This window comes from Tauraco erythrolophus, chromosome 17 (genome assembly GCF_009769465.1).
Source record: "Tauraco erythrolophus isolate bTauEry1 chromosome 17, bTauEry1.pri, whole genome shotgun sequence".
Lineage (NCBI taxonomy): Eukaryota > Metazoa > Chordata > Aves > Musophagiformes > Musophagidae > Tauraco > Tauraco erythrolophus.
In genome coordinates this window covers 18,311,305-18,337,466 of record NC_141481.1, presented here as the reverse complement: position 1 = coordinate 18,337,466, position 26,162 = coordinate 18,311,305, and the positions used below count along the sequence as shown (strand labels likewise).

The following is a 26,162-nucleotide window of genomic DNA, read 5'->3' as shown; positions in this document are numbered from 1 at the left end:
GTCAGTGGACACACAGAACTGTGCCCGTATACAACAACAGCTCTCTCTTCACAGGCGAGATTATTACGTGAACATCTGCAGCACAGCTTTTCAGAATCAACCTACTGAGACTGTTTTTTCAGGCAGGAAATGTGACAATACACAAACCAACATGGGGGTAGCTGAAAAGGAGTAAACACAATCAATCCCACAGACCATCTGAGTGTCACAGCGAATTTAGAAGCAGTCTTTTCCAAAGCTCCCTCAGAGCTCACAAGGTGCATCTTGGTAAGGCAGAAGCTCTGTGCAATGCCAGTGACATATCTGCTCCTTTCTTTAACTTAAAAAACAACTAACACCTTAGCTGAAAAGGATTTTTTTTTTTTCCTGCAGCCTTGGAAGCGTTAAAACAAACAGAAGCATCAAAATATTTTTCATAGCTGTTACTACACATTTGAAAAAAAAAAAAAAAAGATGACAATGTATTTCCAAGACAAATAAGCCTGCATTAGGAAGGTAAGAAAACACAGAAACACATACAAATGGAACTGTTTGGCAACACATTACACTGGCAGATGGCAACACCGGCGTTAGCTCGGGGAAGCACACTTTGCTTATGGATAAATGGAGCAGGCAAACGCATAATTGCTTTCGGATAATTTGCAGTGTATGTCAGATATGTCCTCGTGGTCTTGAAGGCTGTAAAGGATTTTAAATCCTTTTCTCATCATGAGAGAAAAGTTTTAGAATTCCAAAAGACATTCCATTTTGTCAGCTGCAGCAACAACGAAGCATCGAGGCAAACCTCTGCAAAGCAGTTACTCCAAACCCTCACAGCACAGATGTGGTATTTAAAATCATCATCTGCATTAGGCAAAGACTGTCCAGTTGCAAGGTTTAAGGATGACAAAGAGGAGGATGGAGACACTTTCAGTGACTAAAATTCTGATTTTTTTCATAATATGCTAAATAGTTTCTTATGAGACAATGCTATTCGAATGATTGCGATTTATATCCACTGAACTGTGACACTGCATTCATTGAAAGTTAAAACGTAATAAAGAATTGATTATAAAATCCTTCATCATAAGTCTTACCTAAAAAATAGAGAAAAAAAGCTGGAAAAGGATCTTACTTATTTTCCCATAGTAAGACTGGTAGGTAGGACTGAAGCTTTTTCCATGTGTGAAGTGTGTACTTGAGAGAGAGATACATGGTACACTGAGGGAAACAACATTTCCTAGAATGCCACTTAAGCCTTGTCCTTTTCACATAGCAAAGTCATCTTCTGGCAGCTCTTGCACAAGAAGGTGAGGGAGGAAAAGTGACGTGACTGCCAGGGAAGAAAACTATCCCAAACTCCTGAAAATTCCACCAGGCATGGTAGAAGGCTTTGCTAGGAGGTCCCCGCACCGTTACACGTGCCACAGTGACACCTGACAGAGGAGGTTTAGAAGTGGTCACCCATTTCCCCTTCACCAGTAGCGCCCTCCCCTCCGAGGCTCTGCAGATGGGACCCTTCCCCACAGCCCACCCTCCTGGCAGCCCCCAACACCTTCCCCCAAAGTCTCCCTTACCTTTGGGCCGTGCAGCCCAGACGAATCAGGCAGCTCATCTCTCTCCAGGTAGTCAATCCACCGTTCACCAGTCACTGCCGGGTGATCTCTCCCATTCCACCCTTCCTTGCCGCTGGGTGCCTGTGTCAACTCCTCTTCCTCCAGTTCTCTGCTCAGGGTTTCAGCCAGTACAGGCGCAGACTGCAGACTCTACTGTTCTCGACTAGACCCAACGTTGCCACTTAGGACCCCTCCCCAGTCTGTCATAAGACGCTACTTATAGTTTATCATAAGTACCTTGCAAATTATTTATTGTATATAATATAAATCAAATAAAACCAAAGATGTACTGTATCAAAAATAGAAAAAATATTTATGTGTTCCAAATATATAAATATGTTTAGAAATCTGGCCTCTTTTTCTGAAGTGTTGTGTCCATTTTGTTCAGTGAGACTCTGCAGCTTCAGAAGTGCCGGAACAGACACAAGTCAGAAGATGCTGTGAAAGTAAATGCATAAAAGATGCCAGTTTAGTGTCCAAGACTTCCCTAGGAGTCTCAGACAGTTTACAACCTAAGATCAGTCCAGTTTGGAAATGAGACCGATCAGAGAACTGGGTTTAGATCAGGTTATAAGGAGCACTGAAGAGATCCAGTGGTCAGTATAATACTGTCTTAAAGCCATCTCTGCCGAGGACACACTGAAGCTACGCTGACACGGTGGAACGGCGCCCGGAAAATGGAGCAGGTGCTATCTGTAACGCAGATCCAGCACGCAAGTGAACACACACGACTCTGTGTTCGAATCCAAAGGGCTTTCACATGACACCTGGTGTCAGAGGGCACTTTTGGGAGCCATCACAAAGAGACCAGAAAAACACCTCTGCTGTTTTGCAGCCATTTAAGAAGCACAGATTTAGGAGTTTCACCAGAGATCGCAAATTGAACCAAGGACAGAAGAAAGGTATTTCCACAGTGCTCCCTGCCTTAACAACCCGCAGGGTGAATGGTATGCTGAAGAAAGGAGGACTGAAGTCACTGGCGTCTAAACGTTCAGTGCTTTACACAGGGGAAAGGAGACCAGTTTCTTACAGGTGGGTACTGGAACCTGAAGGGTGACGCATTTCACAGCCCAAGGCCAGGGAAAAGGTCTGGGCAAGTGCCACTGGGGGAAGCACCTGCCTTTAGTAGCACCAACACGAAGAAAAGTTGGGGACCTAAAATCTATTAGAAAAACGGAAAGAAAAGAGGTGGCACGGGAAGAAAATCGAGGGGAAAAAAGAAGCTCCAGGTGACCCGGGTGCTGAAGGCAGGACAGAGACTGGAGGTTTGTGCAATCCATCAGAGCCATTCTCCAGCGTGTCATCTGACAGCAGGCCACAGGGAGGAGCAGCGCACCCACCGACCACAGCCCCTCCGCTCGCACCAGCCTGGAACGGGGTTCCCAGCTTATCAGGAAAGCCTCCATGTACAAAATTTTCAGGATGGAGGAGTGGGCTCCATTCAGTATCGTCTCCTCTGTTTTTTCTTCCCCTTTCGTTTCTGTTCCTTCTCTTTCCGGGCTCCAGCTGTGGTAAATGTGATACAGTGAGCATCTAAAAAGTCCAGCAGCTTTGCCTTGGAAATTTTAATGCCGTTCTGCTTGAGCTCTACGTGCAATGCAGCCAGCTCAATTGGCTCATAAAAGAGAATCTTGTTGTACAGGGCTGTGTTCGAACGGATGTAGCACCTTAATGCCTCCAGCTTATCTTCCTCCCGAGCTGCTGCCTGAGATACTGGAAGCTCCTCTTCCTCCTCCTCGGATGCAAAAGCACAGGCTTCAAATCCATTCACAAAAGAACTACAAGCAAGATCAAGTAGACCAGAGATCAAGGAAAGAACAGGCCACCAAGGACAGGACCAGAGCTCCCTAAGTCCCTGGTGGCCAACCCCTGCGACGACCCTCTATAGGATCACAGACTCCGCTACCAGCACCCACAAAATGAGTGAAGCAAAATATGGCACGTTTTGCAAGCTTCCCCATCCCAGCCGTGACAGCGCTGGTCCTGCTCACCCAGCCCCGGAGCTGTCTGGCATTCCTTGCTCCTGACTGCTGCCATACTGTGGCCGCCTCTGCCACATAGCGCCGTGCCGTCCTCTCCCTACTCTAACTGCAGGCTCTCGGTCAATGCTGAGTGCTGCTTGTTGCTCTAACTTGCAGAGACCAGGCATGCCAGACTGGGGCCTTGCCTACACCCACTCACAAGCACTTTTCGTGTTCTGAGAACAGCTCACTGGGAATTAGACTGAAAAAACAAAGCCTATTTCTTTTGTAGGAGTGTGTTGACCTTCAAAGGACATGCCCAAGGAGGTCGCAGGGCCACTGCAGGCCACGTGGGCAATCACCTCTGTTTGCCACATTGCTAGCTCATCTCTGTCCGGCACCATTGACTGTTTTGTTTAGTCTTTTGTCCTCTTACCTCTGTGAGCCAAAAGAGATGTCACTTCCATCCACTGAAGAAACTGCAGACTCCTGAGATGCCGAGAGCATTGGTTCATCACCATCAGCTGCCAGAGGCGATCTCTCTGGAGATACCGATGACTTTTTCTGCTTTTTGGCTCCTTCTGGATGATGTGTCACTTCAGTTCCCTCCATGGGTGCTGCACACCCTGTTCCATGGGATTCAACAAGGTCATCATCAGCCCTCCGTACAGGGAGCACTGAAGAAGCTGTAGCAACCTGCTTCCTTTTGCCTGCAGCCCTCGAGGCACTGGCACGCTTTCCACTGGCAGTCCGGTCTGCCTTTGACTGCCTGGAGTGTTTGGCTGAGGACTTCTGCAGGGGAGGCTGGGAAGATGGGATTTCCTCCTCAAAGTCAGAGTCCATGTCCTGGTGAGTATACTGGAATATCTCCTTCAGTTTCAACACCATCTGGCGTTTCGGGAGAGCACGAACTCCAAATCTGAAAGAGAAAGGTGGGAGTTTAGGTTACGATAATGCCGCACCTTCCCCTGTCACAGGTCAGGAAGGGGCTCGGGCCAGGAAGTCCCATGGTCAGCTGGAAAAGTGTGACACGACCTCAAAAAACACGGACTGGAGCTTCACCATGGTTTCACTTTCAGCCCAGGAGCTGTCTTTCACACGACCTGCCAGGAAGTTTCTGCTCATAAAGAGATGTACTTGTGGAGGTAACGCTAACCTGCTCAACTCCTTCTTCAGCTGTGGGGTCTCCATGATGGAGTAAGCTGGCATGGGTGTCATTGGAGTGCTGGGAGGCTCGTTGTTCTCCTGACAGGAAGGTTCTGCAGCAGAATGAAATTTCCATCATCAGAATTAGTATAGAAGGACTTAAAATGGCTGGTATCTTCCTCACTTAGTGGCAGATACTCCAATATTACGTAATAATTCAGTAGCACTACTTGTCTACAAGCTATTTTAATTATTACTCAGCTTCATATTGGACAGAACAGTCAACACTTTTTTTTTTCCTAAACTGGGATACTTGGGTTTTATTGAATTTAAGCTGTCTTCTGATTTAAAGTAAAATGTATGTCACATCTGATGAATTCAAAGCCCACTCAGGGCTTTGTTAGAACAGGTGATGTTTACGAGGCAGTTAAAAAAACATGTTTACTGAATTCTGTAAAGTGGTTCTTCTCCCAAGAAGGGAATTTCATAATAGGGACTTGACGCAGAAGAAACTGAGCAAGTCATGCTTCTGGGGTCCTGAGTTAGATACTGATTCAGTGACCCCAATTTACCAAGACTGTGAAGTACAGTCAGCCTCACACATCATGTTCTAAACACTCGTTAAACTAATAATTAATAATATATTTAATTAGATACGAGATCAATTACTGGTCTTAGATGGGAGGAACCATGCAAGGCTATGTGCTGGGCATGCAGAGGTCTGTTGCAAGGGCCCAGAAGTAGCCAACAGAAGGCAGCACAAGGCAGCAGTGCATCAGCAGAGTTTTGCAGGAAAGCACACGTGAAGCGTAGGCACGGGCAGGGACAGGCACCACCCAGCCAGCCTCAGCACAAGGAAACCCTCTGCGCCTGTGCCACTGCGGTGCCTACCTGATGTCCTCATGTACGTTAGCATAAAGGGTGTGGTGAGTAGGTCGAGAGAGGTTCTCCTCCCCCTCTACTCTGCCCTGGTGAGGCCACATCTGGAATATTGTGCCCAGTTCCGGGCCCCTCAGTTCAAGAAGGACAAGGAACTGCTGGAGAGAGTCCAGTGCAGGGCCACAAAGATGATGAAGGGAGTGGAGCATCTCCCTTGTGAGGAAAGGCTGAGGGAGCTGGGGCTCTTTAGCTTGGAGAAGAGGAGACTGAGGGGGCACCTCATTAATGTTTATAAATATGGAAAGGGTGACTGCCATGAGGATGGAGCCAGGCTCTTCTCAGTGGCATCCAATGATAGGACAAGGGGAAATGGATATAAGCTGGAACATAGGAGGTTCTGCTTAAACATGAGGAAGAACTTCTTCCCAGTAAGGAACAGAACACTGGAACAGGTTGCCCAGTAAGGTTGTGGAGTCTCCTTCCCTGGAGATGTTCCAAACCCGCCTGGACACATTCTTGTGCGATGTGATCTAGGTGGTCCTGCTCCAGCAGGGGGATTGGACTAGATAATCCTTTGAGATCCCTTCCAATCCCTAACATTCTGTGCTAAGCACTTCACAAATGCGTGAAAAGCAAAAGACTGCACAGAGCAGCCACTACCACTGGGAACAAATATCCACTGGCATGCAGGTCGAAGGTTGTTTTTTTCTGTTTTGGTTCTCTGAGAACCATCACTATCAAAGAACCAGTGGGAATGAAACACAAGTGGCTGTGCTCCAGGAATGCCACGTTTAGGTGTGCCCTCTTCCACATCAGAGGATGACTGTACCCTCTTTGTGCCTGGCCCCGACAACTACTTCAGATCAGAAGGCCAAAAGACACTTCCAATGTATCAAGGGAACAGGTAAGATGACCCACTTAAAATGAAAATAATTCAACCCAGTTCCATGAGTCTGGTGTCAATAAAAGCACTCACCAGGAGTCCTCACAGGATCTGTCTGACAGGCACCTGCTGCAGCTGACAACCTCTGAGACAGAGGAAGCATCTCTGGAAATTCATCTTCCTCCTCTTCTCCATTCCAATCATCCCAGATTTTGGAGTTCAGATAACTTGGCCTACTGCCCACTGATGAACATGCCTCAATAGGACTCTTGTCAAGACACAGCAAAGTTGTTCTTCTGCCAACAGGACTTCCTCGAAGAGGGGTACTGTCCTTAATTTCCTGCACGTGGTCTGGGCTCTGCCACTGATCGTGCCAAGAGTCTGGTTTGGGGCTGCTGGCAGTGCTGGTCTTTGCACGGCTGACCTGGCTGGAGTCCTGGCTGTTACCTCTGACTGGTGACAGGTATTCAACACGCCAGCAGTCATCCACGGGGACTGGGGGCTCGTCACAAAGCAAGACGCTACTGCTCACAGAAGGCAGGCTTATTTCCTTTTCACTGTCCTCTACCTCCACCACACTGACATTTGCTTTATCTTCCAATGGCTGCTCACGGCATGGAGGCACAGGTTGGGATAAAAACGACATCTTGGCACACTTGCTTTTTACGTTGGTGCAGCCAGGGGAGAGGAGAACTGGATCCACTGGAGAAACTGGTGGGGAGTTCTTGGAAAACAATCCTGCTGCTGGGCTGCTCGAAGAGCTCCTTTCACTGACTGAGGTCTCCATAGGCAAATGTTTGTCTGCAAATGTGGCTTCATGAACTTTTAATAAATTTCCAGCCCCTTCATGGTTACTGTTGCCTGCTGCCAAGTTCTTTGTGCTGAGTTTAGATCCTGGACTCTTTAAAGAATTAATACTTGTGATCTGAGTCTGTGTTGAGAAACTTCTGCTTTTGCTCAGAACCGGTGTGTCTGGCACTAGCCAGGAGCTGTCTGTACCTAAAGACATTTCATGCCTGAGCCTTTTTTCAGGGCTCAGGTTTGGACTTTGTTTGCTCCCCATACAAGCATCTCTTTGTCTGCTGAGAGGCAGTTCGGTGGACATCTTCACATCATTACTTCTATCGACTGTACCTGTAATGCCGCATGAGACCTGGGTTGATCTCTGCTCTGTTTCAGTGATTGATTCAGGTTCAGATTTCGGTATCTCAGAACTTTGTTCTACGTTTGTACATTTCAGTTGCCCAGGGATTTCCATCGTCTTCAGAGCAGAGCCTGACTCTGGAGACTTCTTGTCTTGTTGTAACTCCATTTCATCATCAGAAGATAAAACAATAACATCACCCTCCTTGTTCCCCTGAGCTGCAGCATCCTGAGTTCTGATGACTGGTGATGACAACACTGGGACATATGTGTGCTTGTTTAAATCAATGTGGGGAAGCTCTGCGGGAGAAACTGTGTTCTCATTTCTTGATGTAGTATCCAGCTCGTTGGCCTTCTGAAAGTATATTTCATCAGATGGGAATGATTTTTCCTTTTTGTTTCGCTTTGGTGTTGACACGTGTTCTTCGGCAAGCTTTCTGTCTGATTTTGGAGAGGCAGGTGAAGAGCCAAAAGCAGGAAAAAGGGGCACAAAAGGTTTGGGAAGAGGACTCCCATAAAAACCGTTCTTACGTGGAGAGAGGTCTTTTTGTGATTTGCTGTACAGAAGTGAATCATTAACATCGACATCTTTTTCACTAGGAGCATTTCCTTTGATAACTTCCTTCACTGGGGAAGGCTCCCAGTAATCTCCCTGAGTTGCAGAAAACAAGCGTTCGTAACTTTCATGTATATTAGTATCATCGTGGGAGCTAGGAAACTGTTTTTCACAGGGATCTGCCTCGTCATGTGAGACCTGAGATGACCTGGAATCCTTCACACATTCACATCTCCTAATGGTCTCTCCTTCATTAGCGGTGGCACCATGGGATGCTACGTCCCATTTTTGAGCTTCACTGTGGTGAGGCACAAAAGTGGTCTGTGGATCATTCATGCTCCTGCACCTATTTATATTCTGCATTTTCTCTTCTTGTGCAGACGAGTCCACATCATTGTCATCCTTCAAATCTTTGAAGCTGTTGCTTATTGAAGCAGATTCACATCTCTTTACTTCTTCCTCCTCAGTTTGCTGGTTTGTACCCTGGTCTGCCTCAGTATCACTGCAGATGCTGCAGTCTGTTCCCTCGCTCACCTCCGTTTCACCTTGAACCATCTTCCTCTGAGTTGCAGCAAACTCATAGATTTCCTCCAGCTCCTGTTCACCCACCCCATTGTCTTCTTCCTTCTGGCATTCAGGGTTCAGCATAGCTACTTCTTCCTCATCTTCACCCACCCACACTGACTTCAAGAGGTCTTGGAAGTTCTCAGCTCTGTCCTCACAATCTTTGTCATCCCTCACAGAGATAAGATCATCTTCTGAATCCACTCCAGAAGACCCCTGACTCTCTCCAGTGTTGTTTTCACACTCTTCCATCAGTTCCCTCACACCAAACCTGCAAGGACATAATAGTACTGTGAGTGTTTTCCTCCTCCAGTATTTCTTCACCATTTGGCTGCCTGATTACTCTTGTGAGCCTTGTAAAGAACTCGCATGAGGATGCTGGTTTCCTAAGATGTACAAGATCCATCATACTCCTAAAATTCGGAATTCCCATTTCCTGGTGTCACATGAAAGCATCAGGCTCACTCTTCCTTTTTTACGTCTGAGACTAAACAGCTATATGACTAGACTAAAAGCCCTTTGCCATTTGCACTGGTGAGAGCCCCATGGAATGGCTAAGGCTGGATAATGTCTGCCATCTGCAAGCTTCATGGCTTTTTGGTGTGACAGGGCACCTCTCTGCATACATTTTGGCAAGATCCAACCATTTTCCCCCTGTATCTCAGCAACTGCTCTTATTTCAAGCTCTTTACTTAGCGCATGCCTAGAATCACGACCCAGAGTGTGGCTGACGTAACACCTTAGCAGTCTGTGCATCCAGTCATCTGAACAGCACTTGCAGAATCTAAGTGCATCGCTAGTGCAATGCTTTGAGAATCACGTATAGAAGATATGGTCATCATCGCCAACATCAGCTGTCAATACAGATCCTGAGACAAAACTCTTGGCAAGAGCCTGCTAGATGTATACTGAACAGAGAAAATCTCACACAGATACAACCTGAAGAGAGACTCATGGAAAAGATGAGTGTAAGATGTTCTTAAGTTCAAATTTCATTTAAGATGTAAGCAGAGGACTATGGAATTTGTAAGACACCAAAACTGCAACGGAAGGTATCAGGTTGAGGTCTGTGTGGCTGAAAGCATGAGGAGATCCAAAACGCCATCACGATACAAACCTGGCAGCCAGATTCCCCACCTGGGGCAGCACCCCAGCAGGGATGTCAGCATCAGCAGTATAAAGGTATCGCAGGAATGCACACACCGCCTCTCCTGTCACATCACTCAGGAGCACGCGGCGTGTCGGTGCGTTCCCATCCTCCTCCACTAAGAACCCTTGGCTGTGAATCTGGGGTAGGAGGAAAGCAAATAAAGTCCATGCACAGCAACACCAATGTTCTTGTTCATGTCAGCTTATTCCTTTCATTCACCAAAGTCTTATCCTGGGACCAGGACCTGATGTCTCAGAAGGAATCCAAAATGATGGGTTATGCAGAACTTCATATGGAACAGGCCATTTCCTTCCTGACCCTACAGCTGTTAGCCTGGATAAAGTTTGACTACTCACTGTTTTAGTCATACATATAAAAGATGGTCTTAAGAGTTCTCCAGTTAGTTTTGGAATCCAATTACTTCCCAGAGCACGATTTCCAGAGTTATCTACACCTCTCTACAAGCCAGCTTCCTCTGATCTGTTTTGAATTCACCTACCCTTGACAGACTGCCAAAACTCTATTTCTCTTGGTGTCTCACAGGAAAAGACACCACACAAAATACTACTCCACTGAAGTGGACCGTTATCTCTGTGGGTCCAACTTGATCTCAGGGTTTGGCCAAAATGCATCTCCAGTTCAGTAAGGTCTCACTTCCTTTGCAGCCAAATCACGTATTGCACTATCTGAAACTCTATCCCAAGTTAGGGGACGCCATGCAACAGAAAACATGAGCTCCGAAGTCATCTCTGATCAATTATTGTCTCCTTGTTATCCAAAATCTTCAACAAAGAGGAGCTCTTCCTCACTTATACAGAAAATAAACATGAAATGCTGATCTGCAGGTGGGGACTTACAGGAAAACAACCCTCTGCAGGAATCAAAAATACAGCATAGGGTCAATTCTACCACTCTACCCATACAAATGATTCCTGCCTATGAAAACACTGGATGGGAATGCTGAAGCCAGAGCTGTAGGGAAATAATAAGTGAACATAGCTAACCCAATTGTTTTTAAAGTAATTTAATTTGTGGGCATATGCACGTTTGCCAATGGTTGTGAAGATCCCTTTAAAAATTCCACATTAAGACTACCGCATGCCATATATGAACTTGCTTCCCCTCCCCAGACTTTCATGGACCCCTTAGAAGAAATGGCCTGAGTCACCTTGGGTGGAAACTACTGCCAACATGCATGAGGACAGAACTAATTCCACTGTTTCCAAAAGGGCAGCTTTAAAGAAAGCTCCCTTTGTTAGAGAGCTGGCTGTATGGACTGGTAGCAGCCCTGTGAAAGTGCAGAGTTCAAATCTTGGGCTCTCTGCCTTTCACTGTCCCGACAGGAGACTGCATAGGAGCAGGCTGGGAACTATTCAACCCAAAATGCTTCTGGGAACACAAGAATTACTTCACTAACCTTGCAAAAAGCACAGTTCAGTGCAGCTACCTCCACAGCAACTCTGAGAGTGACAAAACCTCCCTCTGTGTCGGCTACTTTCAAGTACTTCCCAGAACGTCTCTACTCCATACTCATGCTTCCCAGCCTGGGTGATGGGCAGGACACACCAAGACGGACAAGGCAGCCTGTGCTTGCACAGGTACAAAAATTCAAGGGCAAAAGCACTTAGGAAGCTTCCTCCATTGCTCATGGGTAGAATGCAAGGAAGGATTCTTGCATCCCCATAGTCCCTCCAGATAAAGTACCACATTTTCCACCACTTCGTCAGGATTCTGGTTTCCTAAGCTGGAAAACCACTGCAGATGCAGAGGCACTTGCCATCAGGCCCAGCAGTGCTCTGTGCCGATTCCGTAGCATTAACTGACTGTGGGTGAGGGCAGCCTGGGCTTTCCTGAAGCAGAGGAGAAAGTCCGTCAGCGGTACTTACGACCTGGACAGCCTGCGGACACCGCGCGTACAGCACAAACATGTGGGCGTAAAGGACTTCCCCAGAGTCCACCTGGAACTGGACATCACTGAAGTGGGGGTTGTTGACCATTGCACCGAAATCTTCAGCCAGCAACTTGAGAGAGGACTGGAACACAGAAGGAACACAAAGACAGAATTCAGTTACAGCTGCCGGATATTTCCCTGAAAAATACGGAGGGAATAACCCAGTTTGTCAGCGTTGCTGTACTGTGGGTGCCAGTCTGGATGAACTGCCTTTGCCTTCTGAAGCTAATCATCAGCATTATCCACTTAAGATCTTCCACAGGACAAATAAGCAGAACAGACGTTTCTGGCTTTGTTTTCCTCCAATTTTTCACAGTCTGGCAATTGTGAGGAAAGGGCAGTCGTGTTGTATTCTACTGTACTTGTTCTGCCTTGTGTTACAGCACATTATCACCCTCAGATCTTCACCACACCATTTCCTGATGTGGTCTAGCCACTGCCTACAGCTGGCCCCTCGATCTGCTGCCTTCCACCACATTTTTAGGAAACTGTAATTTCCGTTTTGACGGACCTGAACTCAATTCACTATAATTAGAGTAAGAGGAAAGAGGATGACGCAGGGATGGGGTAATGAGCCTTTCTTCTCTCGTTCACTGTCTGGCAATGACAGCTGAGAAGAGCAGCTCTGCAACAACGAGCCCACGTAGAATAAAACTAATGTAGGTGTCTGGTTCAAAGGAATTTATGCGCACGTTACTAAAACTCCTTTTGAAATTTCCACTCAATTATAAAAGAGAAACATAATTTCTATTATCGTTCTAGGACTTCTTGATGGAATTTTAGGGAGGGCTGGCTGACTGAGCTACCTGTGACTGGTTACTGGTGATGGTAAGGTCAGCCCAGGGGTACGCTGCCAAAGGCAGTGGTGATGAACGCTCTGTTTCTGCTCTGGAGCTGCTCCCAGTACAAACCCACCTCAGGCAATCTGCTAAAGACTCAGATCCCTCTAGGCAAGTGTTGTGCTTCTGGAGGTGGCCAGTGCTTCAGAGAAAGGTGAAAAACCCTCAGCTCACAGCTGAGAGGCTGTCTGACTGTAAGTGGAAACTGGTTTACAGTTAACGCACTAATCATTGACCTTGTGCTTTTCAAACCTACTGCAGAGTTGAGGAACCGCAAGTTTTATTTCAGTGAACATCTGCATGAGATGCAGTTCCACCTGGAACAACACAGCTCTTTATTTTATTAGCAGGTTTCTACATTAGCTCAGTGGACTGTGGAAACCCAACCTTTCTACTTGCTCCAGCACGTGTTTGCAGGCAGCCAACGCTAATTAACACCAAAACAGCAGCACACACCAGAACGCTTCTTCCAGGCCTTCATAGGTGGGCTAGAGAAGCCTCTGCGTGTCATGGCAGTGGTGTGGACTGATCTCCAAGGGGAAGACAGGAAGCTTAGTCTGGAAACTAATCTGATGTTTCTTGCTTTCTTATTCTTGGCAGGTAGGATACCTGAAAGACAGTACCTCAGGAAGCCAGCAAACACAGACTCCTGATGCTATGTTCCAGGCAGCAAGCCCAGAACAGCTTTCCTGCTGAAGCTAAAATTATGAATCAAGAACAGGGAAATTAAATAAAGCTAGAAACCTGCTGGCTGCACCATTCTCTGTGCAAAGCCAATGCACTGGTCTGAAGACAGCTCCGAGTGGGCATGTGCTCCTGTCGGAAAACACACCAAAACACTCTCTCCTACTGAGGAGGCCAGCTAGACTGGACTTCACAGATGTGACAAGGGTCTTAAGCATGGGTGGGGGGGATGTGTCACCAAGGCAATTGATGTATTTGCTCTACGTGGTTACGCTCTCTGTGCTCGTAAAAAGCACAACTCTCTCCCACTCCTCAGCAACACTTCATTTGCTCAGGAAAACTATCATGGAATCGAACCAAATCTGAAAAAACGATCACACTGGTTTTGCTGGTAGCAACTGAGTTTCAACAACAGTATCAGAACAGTTTTGGTATTGCTAAAGGCCTCTGGTTAAACAGACTCAGAAGCTTATAAAACAATATGTTTTTTCCTGCTAAGGATTGTTTTTTAAATACCCCCAAAGTTTTTGTAACACGGGGCTGAGATGCTCAAGTTTAGGAGATTCCCTCCTCACAGAACTGTCTCCTTTTAGAAGTCTCTTGATTCTATTAGCACAATATGAAAGTGCTTTCTCAAGGCATCAAAATTTATCTGGCATCGAAAGCTACGAGCTTTCATGGCACAGTTATTTATTATCAAACCAAAGATAACAAGTTTCACCAGATAAAGTGGGCGACACCAGTAAGAACATGAATTAGGGATTTTTTATATGCACATCAATTGAAGAAAACATCCATGGCGGATTACACATCCACTGGTGCATCTGGGGTAAGATGTGATCTACAGAACACTACTCGCTTGATAAAAAAACGATCTGTGACTTACTAGCCTATATTCTTCACCTGGTCACCACAGAGAGCACACTGATTTTCAAGCGAGATCCTCTGATACGTGTTCCCACAGTTGAGGATCTTCTATACTAAACCTTTTAAAAGCTCACATTAGCAGCAAAAACGTGCTCATCTTCCATGGACCTCACAGCATTCCATGTCACCTATCAGGCTTTTATGCCAAATGAGAGAATTTAGTGCGAGTCAGCCAGTGCTTGCAAGAATTCTCTCTTCCACTGCAAGGCACGGCATGGAGAGGAAGGTGACAGAGGAAGAACAGCTCCATTCAGAACCACCCGAAGGAGCTGGGTGTGTGAGCCTGGACAAAGCACCAGGCAGCTCTGTCTCTCCTGGGCTGCAGCCAATTTTCTCTTGGATAGTCTGGGCATTAAGGCAGAGTACTGCCTAACGTGGGACAGCTGCATCCCTAGTCCCTACCCCCAAACACTCTTAGTGCTATAATATAACTGTTTAACCTGGTTCTCTTTATATAAACTATGCACACATCGCCTTATGTTGTCTGTCATTTTAAATCACCTCTCTCATCAGGTAGGACAAATACTGAAAACCCACAGGCCTACTGGTGGGCATCAATGAAATACCACCACGTGTGCTGATGTCACCTGTGCCCATGATGATTCCTGAGTGACTGTGGACCTTAAGCACCTCTTTGTTTCAATGGACAGGAATGGGAAAGATTCGATACTTCCATGAATTGCACAAATGGAACAGCTTCTTTTTAACAGTGCTAAATAAACACCAAAAAAAGTGGGAAAAAAAGGGTTGCCCTTACTCTTTTGCAGCTGCTCTTCAGGAGGCTCTTCTCTTTGGATGGGGGGACAAAGCCACTATGTTGAATATCACTGGAAGGCAGTTCTTGTCCTCAAAGAAGAAAATGCACATCACAAATCATAGAATGGTTTGGGTTGGAAGGGACCTCAAAGATCATCTAGTTCCAAGCCCCCTGCCATGGGCAGGGACATGCTCCACTACACCAGGTTGCTCAAAGCCTCATTCAACCTGGCCTTGAGCACTTCCAGGGATGGGGCAGCCACAGCTTCTCTGGGAAACCTGGTCCACTGCCTAAATCACGTACAGCTTCTCTATGAGACAGAGCAAAGTAAGAACTCCTGACAGCATCCTTGCCATGACAGCTCCCCAAGACAGCTGCTATAAACAGCCTGACTGAGATGAAGGCTCAGCCCCTTCCTCACACCTTTACTGGAGGGTTTGGCTCTGGGCTGTGACAGGCTGTGGGTACCCACTAGCAGCACCAATCTACTGTGGATCTGCATGTGCCATCATCATCCAGCTGGAGGAACTGCGGAGCGCAGCACGCTCCTCTGCTTTCACACCTCGGTTTTCCTCCAGTGGGAAACAAACTAGGACACGGAGCGGGATGGGACACGCCACGGTCTCATCCTAGCAGATCGCATCCTGGATCTGCATTTCAATCCAGACAAACTGCTCGTGGGCCGGGGAAAAACTGCTCTGAGGCAGCCGGGGAAATCAGCCGCAGGGCAGCCTACGGAGCGCACAGAACAGGATGCGGAGCAACAGAAAGAACTAATGGGTTTGGCTGCATTAGTGTTTTTTCTCCATCTGGTCTCATTTACACACACACAATATAAATTTTTGTGCAGAAATTATTTCCCTCACCCAGGAAGCTATATCTCCACTGAAATCCCAGGAGTAGTTTTATAGGACCAGCAATCATTTGCTGCAGTTTAGTAGGGGAAGTGAGGAATATCATACCCAGGTGAAAAGGCAGACAGGTGAACTGAGCAGCCATCTTCTCTCTCACAGGTGAACGGGAGACACACAACATACAGTGCTGAATGGCCAGGCCATTTTAAGGGAAATCACTGACCTCGAAACGTGCAGCTGTGCACCACATGCAACTATGACTGGGGACATTAGATGGTTGCCTATAGAGGAATGCTAGGTGTTGTATTTTCTAAACCCTGTATAGGTACAGAAAAACTTCAGGTTTGTGTAATCAATGCACCCACATAAAACCATCCCTCTTGCACTTCTCTTTACCTGATTTCAAGACCTCAAAGGACCGGGCACGTAACAGAAAGACCATCAAAACAGCTGCGATGAGCATTTTGGCACAGCTGTTGAACATGCCTGACAGAAAATACTTTGACATCTTTAAGGGAATTTTCAAGTAAAATTTAGTATCTGCTGTCCAGGAGTTCTTTCAGATGCTGGGATTTACGAATCACTTCAGAAACATCAGCTTGATTATATTTAAAGCTTACTGCAGAAAAATGTCCCCTCCACAATGGCACCTCTTGGATCAACATCAACATCCTGTGGATGCTGTCATGGCTCTCCTAAATTAGTACAGCATAAGTTTGGCTCTGTGTAGCTGAAGGGACTAGGGACAGGGCTCATGACTCTGCCAGAACTCACCTGGCTGCTTTGCTGCCTGAACCTGGTCAACATCAAGGTTCCACTGAGTGAGGGTAAGTCCTTCCCTGGCCAACTCAACTAGGTCCTGGAGGATCTGAACATCCTTCTGGCTGTGAGATAAAAACTGTCCATCTTCATGGCCTGACTTGGCTTCATCAGAAGTTTGGCCTCCAACCTCTATGCAAGTGGGACCATGAGAACTGGGGTCAGGCTGAATTTGCTGGGATACTTTTGGCTGATCAGATCCCACCGACAGCAGAAGGTTCTCTGGCTTATGATTCTGATCAAAAGAGAAGGAAAAAAAGACATCAATAAATTAGGTCCCGTTGCAGAGCTCAGAGTACAGTCTCTACCTCATACTTTTGAAACATCCAGTCAAGGATTACAGAGCATTCCCTAGCTACAAGGGCTTCTGAGGCAAAAGTTCTCTGCAGTTTTATGAAGGACTCTCTCAAGATAAGACAGAAAGAATTAGAAGAAAGGAAACTACAGCAGAAAATGTAGAAAAGGTGGTTTCTCCAGAAGCATGTCTGCGCAGGCAATTGCCAAGCAGGGATAAAGGATGGTGGAAATGCTCCCACTCCAACATCTAAATATTTCATTATAACTGGAGCGCCTGGCAACAGTTGCAGCTGAAGCTCTCCAGGTGCTTCTGTTCTGAGTTCTGAAATGCTTTTGCAGTTACATGTAACTAAATCAGACTTTCACCTTGGACGTGATATTTTCCAGGTTTGGTCTCTGTTTCCCAATAAAAATAGTTTTGTTTGTTTATTTCTAAGTAAAAATGGTTTAGCCATTTCTGTGAATGGAAAGAATCAGATAGGAAAACACTGTCTTGCCATGATTTTTAAAGGCTTTTCTACTTTTTATTTTTAAACTTCTCTGGCAGTTTTTGGCTTGAACGAAAGGCCAAATGTTCTTGTAGAATGAAGCCCCTCCAGTATGGCCCTGGCCTGCAATAAGCCAGTGAAAAACTCTGGGATTTGACTAGGGAAGAAGTATTAAATACAGCACCTATATAAGCACAGTAGTTTTTTAACAGAAGCACCAAATTCTTCAAGAAAAGAATGAGGGAAGGCTCCTTCTCAGCAAGCAAATGCGTGATGATACTAAAAGAGCTTTGTCTACTTCTGTAGGCACTTTTGATAAAAATACAGAGCACTGAAAGAGGTAGGAGATCTGGATGAAAAACAGAATGAAGCAGTGGAACTGAAAAGTGGATCAAAGCTCATATGCAACAAGAGGCAGTAGGATGCACAGGCAAAGCCTGAAGTGCAACCGCTTCACTTTACAACTCCAGGTGCTCCCACCTTCTCCTCTGTGCAAGACAAGTATCAGACTTCTCTAAACTTTTCACCCAGATCCTTGCTGAGTGTAACACAGGGGAAAAGCTCATACTAGAGTCAATCAAAGTGCCAAGAAGGAAAATAAGAGTCAGGCTGCTGTAAACATGGACAAACTAGCAGCAAAATGACCACAATGGGGTCCCTTTATTCAGTACTCTCTGTTCCCATCAGTCATATTTTCTGAAAGCTCAAGGAGTAACATGGTAACACGAGCCTTGGTCTCCTCTCTGAAAGGCAGAAATGAAAATTCAAGACCATAAAACCTAACTGTGTAAGACCAGAGGACAACAGGGCACGAGCAGTGAGTACGAGTATGCAGAAGCAGGAGATCACTTGTTTAAATATCAAATGAGGAAACAGAAGGGTAACAGGGCATGTGAACTGGTCACACGAGTATCAGAGCCAGGATAAAAGAGCAACGCACCTGCACAGGCTTCCAAGGTACAATTGGAGGGGTTAATCCAGCAGTGTAGAACAATTCAGGATCACAGGGTCCTGTCAGAGCACTGATATTCCATAAAAAACACTCCCTGGTTTTGGACAATGGCAAAAGCCAGGTTGCTTTCCCAGATTCATCCTCTAAAATCCTACTAGCGGGAAGCTTAGGGGTGGGAGGGAATTCCACTTCTTCCGCAAGCAGCATAGCTACTCGCTCTTGGATCCTTTTGCGGACCTTCTCCGGGTCCTGGAGCAGTAATGGTGGAGGTGTGGTTGGGCCTCTTTTACGCTGTTTTTTCTCTTGAAAAAGAAAAAGAGGAGGAATTCAGTTAAATAAATAGCTGAACACATAAGGCAGAGGAACTCAACATGCCAGCTCCTTCAGGTGGTGCAGTCAGTGATGACCAAAAGGCAGCTACAAGCTGAACACAACTCACAGTCCGAAGCCTTACGTCACCCTTATGGGAGGAATGAACTCCAGAAAAGACTGACTCCTGCTCACACTGCTCTGCTGCCCGTTGGGAGAAGTTACACCTCTACAAAAGCTGATCATTATGCAAGCAACTAATATCCATGCAGTCTATCTCCCAGACCCATGGAATGGTGCCTGTACGGCATTTGACTAGATCCCAGTGCTTTGCAAAAAAGAGAGGAAAAAACACCAACAAATCCATGAAGGACTCCTTTTTTTTGTGTGCAAGTCACTAATTGTATCAAACCACAGCCCACATGAACACTGAGCAGCTTCTATTTGGAAAAGCTACCTTTTCCTTACTAATGCCCAACCCCAAATCCAACTGGCAGTACCTATTGGCAGGAGGAGACCTGAGCAGGGTCATGAAGAGTGAAGTCTCCCCTTTATACAGCACTCAACGCTCTCCCCTGGCAGCTGTCTTCCTTTCTAAACCTTTTTGCACACTGAAATAGTGAAGGACATGTTCAACAGCGTGTGGTATACATGTGTGTGTATTACAGAAAGAAAACAAAGAGATAGAGATAAGGCTGAAAAAGCTGCATTAATTCAGGCTGCAGCAGGATGAATAGGAAAAAATCTACTGCAGGAGAATCTTTTCGTGTTATTTCTTTTCACTTCCAGTTTATGAAAACCAACAGCTTATCTTAAGAATATTTTACAGATTCAAAACAATCAATTGGTGAAAAAAGCATAGGATTCCTAAGGGATTTCACTAAAACCTGTGGACATCCTGCAGTCTTTCTTGACAGCATGTGGATGCTGCATGTTGTTGAAGCTCTGACAGCTTAAATAAAGCAGAAACAAGGCTGTCATCCCTCCTATACCCAACAGGAAAGCTGCAGTGAAGAGCAGGCTGTGTTATATTACTCTTCCAATAACACAGCCTTTGACACTAACTCACTTAAACACATACCTGATCCTGGCTTCCACTTGATTGGCAAAGCAGCCACTGGTTTCACATTTGTAACTGATTTTGCTTGTTCCTGCTTCTCTTGCTCCAACAGAGAGCGTGACATTGCCATAGCAACCAGCAAATCTTCATCCTTCGTCTCCAGTTTGGCCCTCTTCTGCATTTTCTTCGAGTCCTCTTTGGAGGAGCCTTTTCTCTTTGCCCTGCTTGGTTGATTGCTGAAACACAAGAATGCAGCAGGAAGCCTAAGTTAGTGAGACTGGATCAGAGACAAGAAACACTAAGCACTCCAGACCAGCTGCTCTACTTGCTCAGAGAGATTCTCATATCCAGGGTAATAAGAAACTTATTCACTACTTTATTCGCTAGCAGAGAGCAAAGGATTTCTTATCACCCATGGAATCTAGAGCAATTTAGAGAAAATCTTATTTTGAAAAGGTAAGCACAAGACCACAGCACTGATGTTACCATCTGCTATCTCTACCTTGAACGCTTTTTTGTACCAAAGGGGAAAAAACAAGTCGAAGCAGGGCAGAAACAAGATCATCAGAAAATGGTTTCCTACTCTTGTGCTTCCACAAGGAAAAGGCAACGGTCCTTCCTCAGCACAAAGGGACTCATAAGCCCTTCTACGAATTCAGTCAGGCACCACTTGCTGTACTCCGAAGATTCTGCTCAAATCCAAGACAGCAGATGCAGCTCTGCATCGAGCACGTTTCAAAACATCACATCTGCTTCCTCCTTGGCTCGGGGTGTAGAGCACATATATCCAGTCACAGCCACAAGCCAAGTGGCTGAGGCGCTGGCACGACAGATGCTCAGGAGAGACTGCCCACTCGTACTCCGTGGTTTGCTCAACAAGCTCAAACACACCATTCAGCTTTATTGCGTAATCGCCGCATGGAGCACAAATGTTTCTGACAAACTGGTGTAAGATTAGTTACTCCCCATTTTGCTCCTGCCTGCTGCTTTTTAAAGTCACCCCCAGCCTGACCACTTCTGAAGGAAAGCAAGATGATTTCTCCAACCACCTACCACGTTCCACTCACGTGGTATTGGGTCATGGCTCTACTTGACCTTCTTTGGGCTTGGAGCCCACTCGGCCCGTGAGTTTGCCTTGCTTCTACCGTTCACCCCCAGGAGCAAACAGTCAATGTCTCTCAGGCCAAAGAAAGTAACCAGCATCTTTTATTTTCACCAGCTTACCCGGGACACTGAGGAGGTGCATCACCAAGTGAGGACACCTGCAACTGCACTGCCTGAAGAAGCAGCTTAGGAGGAACGTCCATCTCGACAGCACAACGTTTCAAGTGACTGACTCGGCTCTGTGGAGTCTGGAACTGCTTCCCACAGATGGGACACTCAGGGACCAGTGGTTTGCTGGAGGATGACGTCTGCGCTTCTTCCATCTCATCCAGACACCTGTGAGACGATGGCAAAGCTTACCTCTGAACGCTTTACAACTCTCCATGCTAAGATTTGAACCATATTAACCATCCCTAACATCTGCAACGGCCAGAGTAACATTCCCTAAAGAAACAAGGATTATGTACCCACCACTGTGATGAACATGACATGTAAGAGCTACACGGAAATTATGGCCTCAGAGGCATATTAAAAACATGTTGCTCAGAAGCAAGTGCAGGTAATAACCTTGAACTTCACTGCATGTCCATCACCTAATCCTTCTTTCTGCGTTCAATCTAACATTCCAGCTAACTTATAAACCACCATTAAAAAAAATGACCACCCTACCAGAGAAATGGTGAGTCTTCCTCACCTGGAACAGGACTACTTCTTGTTCTTCTTACGGCTTTTGTAGGCACAACCACGTGCAGTGTCGAGAACACAAGCGTTTTCAAGTCGGATATCTCCCTTGCCAAGGACAGCGCTTTACGGGACAGAAAAGGGGCCAGTCTAAACGAACGCTGCACTTAATAATGCACAGGATAATGACCTCCTGATAATTTCTCGTAGGCCAAAACTACGTCAAAATTTTGAATGGTTCTGCTTCTGTCCTCTCCAAAGAGATTCAGGGTGCGAAATCCTGGATCTGCAGCACCTGTTATAAAAATCACTCCCTGATTAGGTAATGACACACACTACCTACACACACAGGGTTGTGGAAGAGACCATTCATCTGATGTACCAGGACTGGGGATGACTGGTTTGCCTGTGCATCTATCCATCTACAGCTTTACCTCTTGTGATGAAGACTGCTATCAAAAAATCCATTGCTAATATAACTTTGTAATCTCATCATATGATTACATGCTTAACAGCTCAGCAAGCAGACTTAATTTCCACCAAACACCTCCGACACACTGCCACTGTTATACAACCTCTGTCCTCTCAAGCAGCAGTAAATATGTGAAGACAGAAACAGCACTAACACCTCTAAAGCAGCAGCTGCAGCTCACCCTAATAAGTGCGAGCCACTCAATAATGTGCTGCAGGACTGGACAAATCAACTCACTCTTGCCCCCTGAAAGTGCTGGAACTAAGAAATTAAAACCATTCAAACGTGCTCCTTCTGGTACTTTCTCAACAGACAAGCACAGACTTTTAATTTACAATCTGTACATAATACATTAACAGGGTTTCCTCACCACTAAGGAAACTTTGAAATTAAGAGCACTAATTTCCATTTAATTGCCCACATTCTGACAAAGGAGAAAGCAGGGACGCCTTCCCTTAGCTTCTCTACTCTCACCATCAAAGCTCTACAGTGCAAGTCAGGCACCCTTCTGAACAGCATCACCTTTCCCTCAGCAAACAGCTTGGATACACAGGACATACTAGATGTCCTTAGACAAACAATTTTCAGAGAAATAGATCAAACATTACTTCGTTGGCTGAAACTGGTAGATGTCAGAATCTGCAGTAGTATGTCCTCATTAATTTTCTGGCCACTTCCCACTCGCAGCCCCTCCGCCACACTACTGAGAACGCAGCATTGGCCTTACCAGACGCATGCAGGAGCCCTGCGGGGCCAGACAATCAGCCTCTGCTTTGAGATCAAACTGACTTGTTCATTCAAGCCACAAAGGTCAATGCCACTAAGCAGATTCCACTGCTACCACGTTCTGTAACGGCTAAGCTGAGTGAGCAGTCCAAGAGGTTAAGGGGGAGAGGACATGCAAAGGACACGTCGTGCTGGTCCTTCACCTGTTAACATGCTGCTCTCGTCGTGTTGTGTTCATGGCTGAGAGATCCTTCTGGCAGATCTGACAAAAAAACAAGCCTGCATCCTCTAGGCTTGCCTGGGTTTCCTCTTTGGTTTCCTGCTGAAGCGCCAAAGCCAGAGCACCGTCATGCTCCAGGGATGGAAGATGGTGGGTATCTGGCAAAGAAGGGAGAGATGATCTAAGACTGCAAACTAAGAATCCTGTATGACAGGCGTAGAACTGTTAGATTTCTCATTATTAGTTTATTAAACTAGTCAAGTAAAAAATATTTGCAGTCTTTCTTTTGCATCTTCGCATTTGATTTCTCACAAGGGAACGTACAAACTGCACTTTAAACACTACGGGCCTGCACCACCCTGGGAGCAGGAGGTGGCAATTCCTTCACAGCACGTCCCATGTCAGAGCCAAACGAAGGCTAAGTTTGGGCTAAAGTTTCTGGGGAGAACATGAGATCTTGAACACCACATATTGAAACACAGCAGATTTTCATGTCCGTACAGAACCAACCAGGCCTTGACTTATAAAGAACCAAAGTGGAGTAAAATTGCTGTGAATTTAATCCATCTGCATCGAACATACTACTTTTGCAGAGTGCCTGGAGATCCACCAAAGGTGGGGGGTACCTAAGAGTCATATTTACCTAACGGCTGCCTAACACTGTCCAAAGGGAAAGATGACCAAGTTCACTGATCCTGTTGGAATTTCAGCCTGTTTCCAAGAAGACAATCACCCCTCCGGAATCGAACATAAGGTTGATTCAGAGAAGAGCTGGGAGAAAAGCAGGGCTAGTCCTTTAACAATAGAGAAAGCAAGTTTTCTCAGGGATCCGGAGTGATTTATTCAGTGCTGCACACTGAGCCTCTTGGCTAGCAGGGAACAAAGCCCAGGAATCTGCACTGCTTCTCATGACGCCATTCTCACCAGCCCGCAGAACTTTTTCTGCATGTACAAGAGCTAACAAAAGAAACATACCATCCTCTGGAGGGTTCTGCTCCTGGCTTTCATCAGGGAAATCCCCGCTGGCTACAGACCTTGGCAAGCTATGATCTGTGCTGTGCTTTAGCTGCTCAGGTGCCACTCTCTTGAACTGCTGCATTCTCTCCACTACCAGCTCTGCCACCCGCATCTTCGACCCTGCGGGCGGCGGGATCTTTGAGGTGGGTGAAGAGCAGGTCCCCAGCTGTGTAGCAGGATGAAAGGATAACGTAGTCTGGGAACAGCCAATCAGAGTATTTACTAGAGGGGAGGAAAAACACAGAGCTTTACCAGTCAGTTTTAAACACACAGCTGAGGTGCCCAGAGAGCTGCTGGGAAGCCTTCCCCTTCCCCAAGGGCAGCCTAAGCCAGGCTCAGCTTTGCAACAGCCATTCTTAGAGGAAGAAGCGAACAATTTGTTTGGCCATTACATGCCACAGGGACAGTATCGGGCTCTTGTGCTACAGGGGAGTTCAGATATCCCTATATCCCTTTCAGAGGAAGGAATATTAAAGAAGGCCTTGCCTGAAGGTCACTGGTGAGAGCAACAAGCAAGGCAGCCCCACAGCTCTGCTCTCCCCAGCATTCCCACAGCAGCATGTCCTGTGGTTCCTGCCGTTCTTCGCTCTGATCTCCAAACCCTATCTGTGACTCAAACGTTCAGGCTCTGTGCTGAAGGGACCAGGAGTTCCCAGAGAGAGGTGGTATAACAAGCAGCAGGGAGAGGCAATGCCAGACTAACACCTCAGCACACCACTGCTCCATCCTGTGGATAGGGGCAGCACGCAAGATGGGATCAAAGATCTCACCAGCCCAGGATCTTGTCTCTGAGCGCAGTCAGCAACAGGCACTTAGGAAAAGGTCATCAGGACAGGACAGGTACAAAATAATCCTTCTCCTGGCTGACCTTATTTATCAGTTTAAGGACTTCTTGCACTGGTGACTGCAATCTGGCCATCATGTTTAGTAACATGAAGGACTAATAACAATAATGTTAATAACATTAACACATTAATAATGTTAATAACATGGAAGGACTAATCCTTTATGAATTAATCCAATACCCTTCTTAACTCGTTTATATTCCTGGCCTTGACAACACCCAATGGCAATATGTTTCACAATACAACAACACACTGGTGAAAAAGCACCTCAATATATTCCAAGTTTGCTTCTAGATGATTTGAAGGTGTTTTTTCTCAGTTCTGATTTTGCAAAAAAACAGTGAGTAACAACTCCCTGATACATCACTTTGTACCAAGGCTTCACCTTACTGAAGGACACCTTCTGCCTGCCTGTAGCACAGAACACACTCCTGGGTTAAACCCCTGGATAAGCCTAAGTAGCCGAGTGTAGACTGAAACACAAGATGCAAGTCCGCTTCGACCAGTGCTGCTACACGTCCCCTCCAGGTGGACTTCTGAAGAGCTCCACTGAACTACAGAATGTTTTCAGTCCTGGCCTACTTTCTGTTTAAAAGATTTCCGTTCACTCACCTGTCAGAGTCCTCTGGCTACACTCACTGGCCACTGTACTCAGCTGGCTGGCAGGGAAAGGGTTTCTCTCTCCATCCTCTTGTGCAGTCTCACCACTACTACAGGCCACAGCATCACCATCTTCTTTGTGCACCAATGTTTGTTCCTTTGGACCCAAATCTTGAGGCAAGTTTGTTTCCTTCACTGCTGGTAGGCGATGATGATTTTGGCTTTTAGCAGCAGCTTTGCCTCTTTTCAATCTACCTCTTGCCGCAGTGCTCTTTGACCTGTGCTGAGTCCTCTTTGCTGCTTCAGCATCCCCAGCTTTTTTCTTCGCTCGTCCCAAAAGATTTGCCCACAACTCTTTAAAATCATTGTCCTGTTCATCCATTGGCCTGCAGGTTCCAGAAACACCGTGGCCTAATGACAGCGTGAGGTTGGGAGGGCAGGGGAAGATACCAGAGTCACTTCAAGTTTGCATCTTCTGTGAGCTGCAATTTTCACCAAGTCCCTTCCACCACCTCAAAGATCTCCATTCTCCAGGCTTCAACGAGGTCAACACAGTGGGCACCTTTCCACTGTTCTGACCGTTCATTCTTCCACACTTAATTCACAGCCATTTAGTAGAGCACGTTCTCTCTCCAAGGACCCCACTGGCTTTCACACATAATGCACTGACAAGGTGGTTCTTC

General features: G+C 46.3%; 1 protein-coding gene across 2 annotated transcripts in view; it reads right to left on the bottom strand.

The window, feature by feature from the left end:
* SLX4 (SLX4 structure-specific endonuclease subunit) overlaps positions 1–26,162 on the bottom strand; it is a 26,496-nt gene extending 334 nt beyond the window's left edge. The window contains exons 1-14 of one of the 2 annotated variants that reach the window (XM_086622304.1): positions 25,492–26,162; positions 23,993–24,256; positions 23,001–23,175; positions 21,039–21,254; positions 19,836–20,050; positions 18,434–18,747; positions 16,664–16,943; positions 15,036–15,124; positions 11,764–11,910; positions 9,845–10,014; positions 6,558–8,998; positions 4,713–4,815; positions 3,993–4,475; positions 1,557–3,373 (exon numbers count right to left, since the gene is read on the bottom strand). In XM_086622304.1, coding sequence (XP_086478430.1) covers positions 3,037–3,373; positions 3,993–4,475; positions 4,713–4,815; positions 6,558–8,998; positions 9,845–10,014; positions 11,764–11,910; positions 15,036–15,124; positions 16,664–16,943; positions 18,434–18,747; positions 19,836–20,050; positions 21,039–21,254; positions 23,001–23,175; positions 23,993–24,256; positions 25,492–25,861 — 5,604 coding nt within the window. In that variant the 5' untranslated portion in view covers positions 25,862–26,162 and the 3' untranslated portion in view covers positions 1,557–3,036. Of the gene's footprint in view, positions 1–1,556; positions 4,476–4,712; positions 4,816–6,557; positions 8,999–9,844; positions 10,015–11,763; positions 11,911–15,035; positions 15,125–16,663; positions 16,944–18,433; positions 18,748–19,835; positions 20,051–21,038; positions 21,255–23,000; positions 23,176–23,992; positions 24,257–25,491 lie in introns of those variants that run through there. The other variant, XM_086622305.1, reaches the window with a different exon arrangement.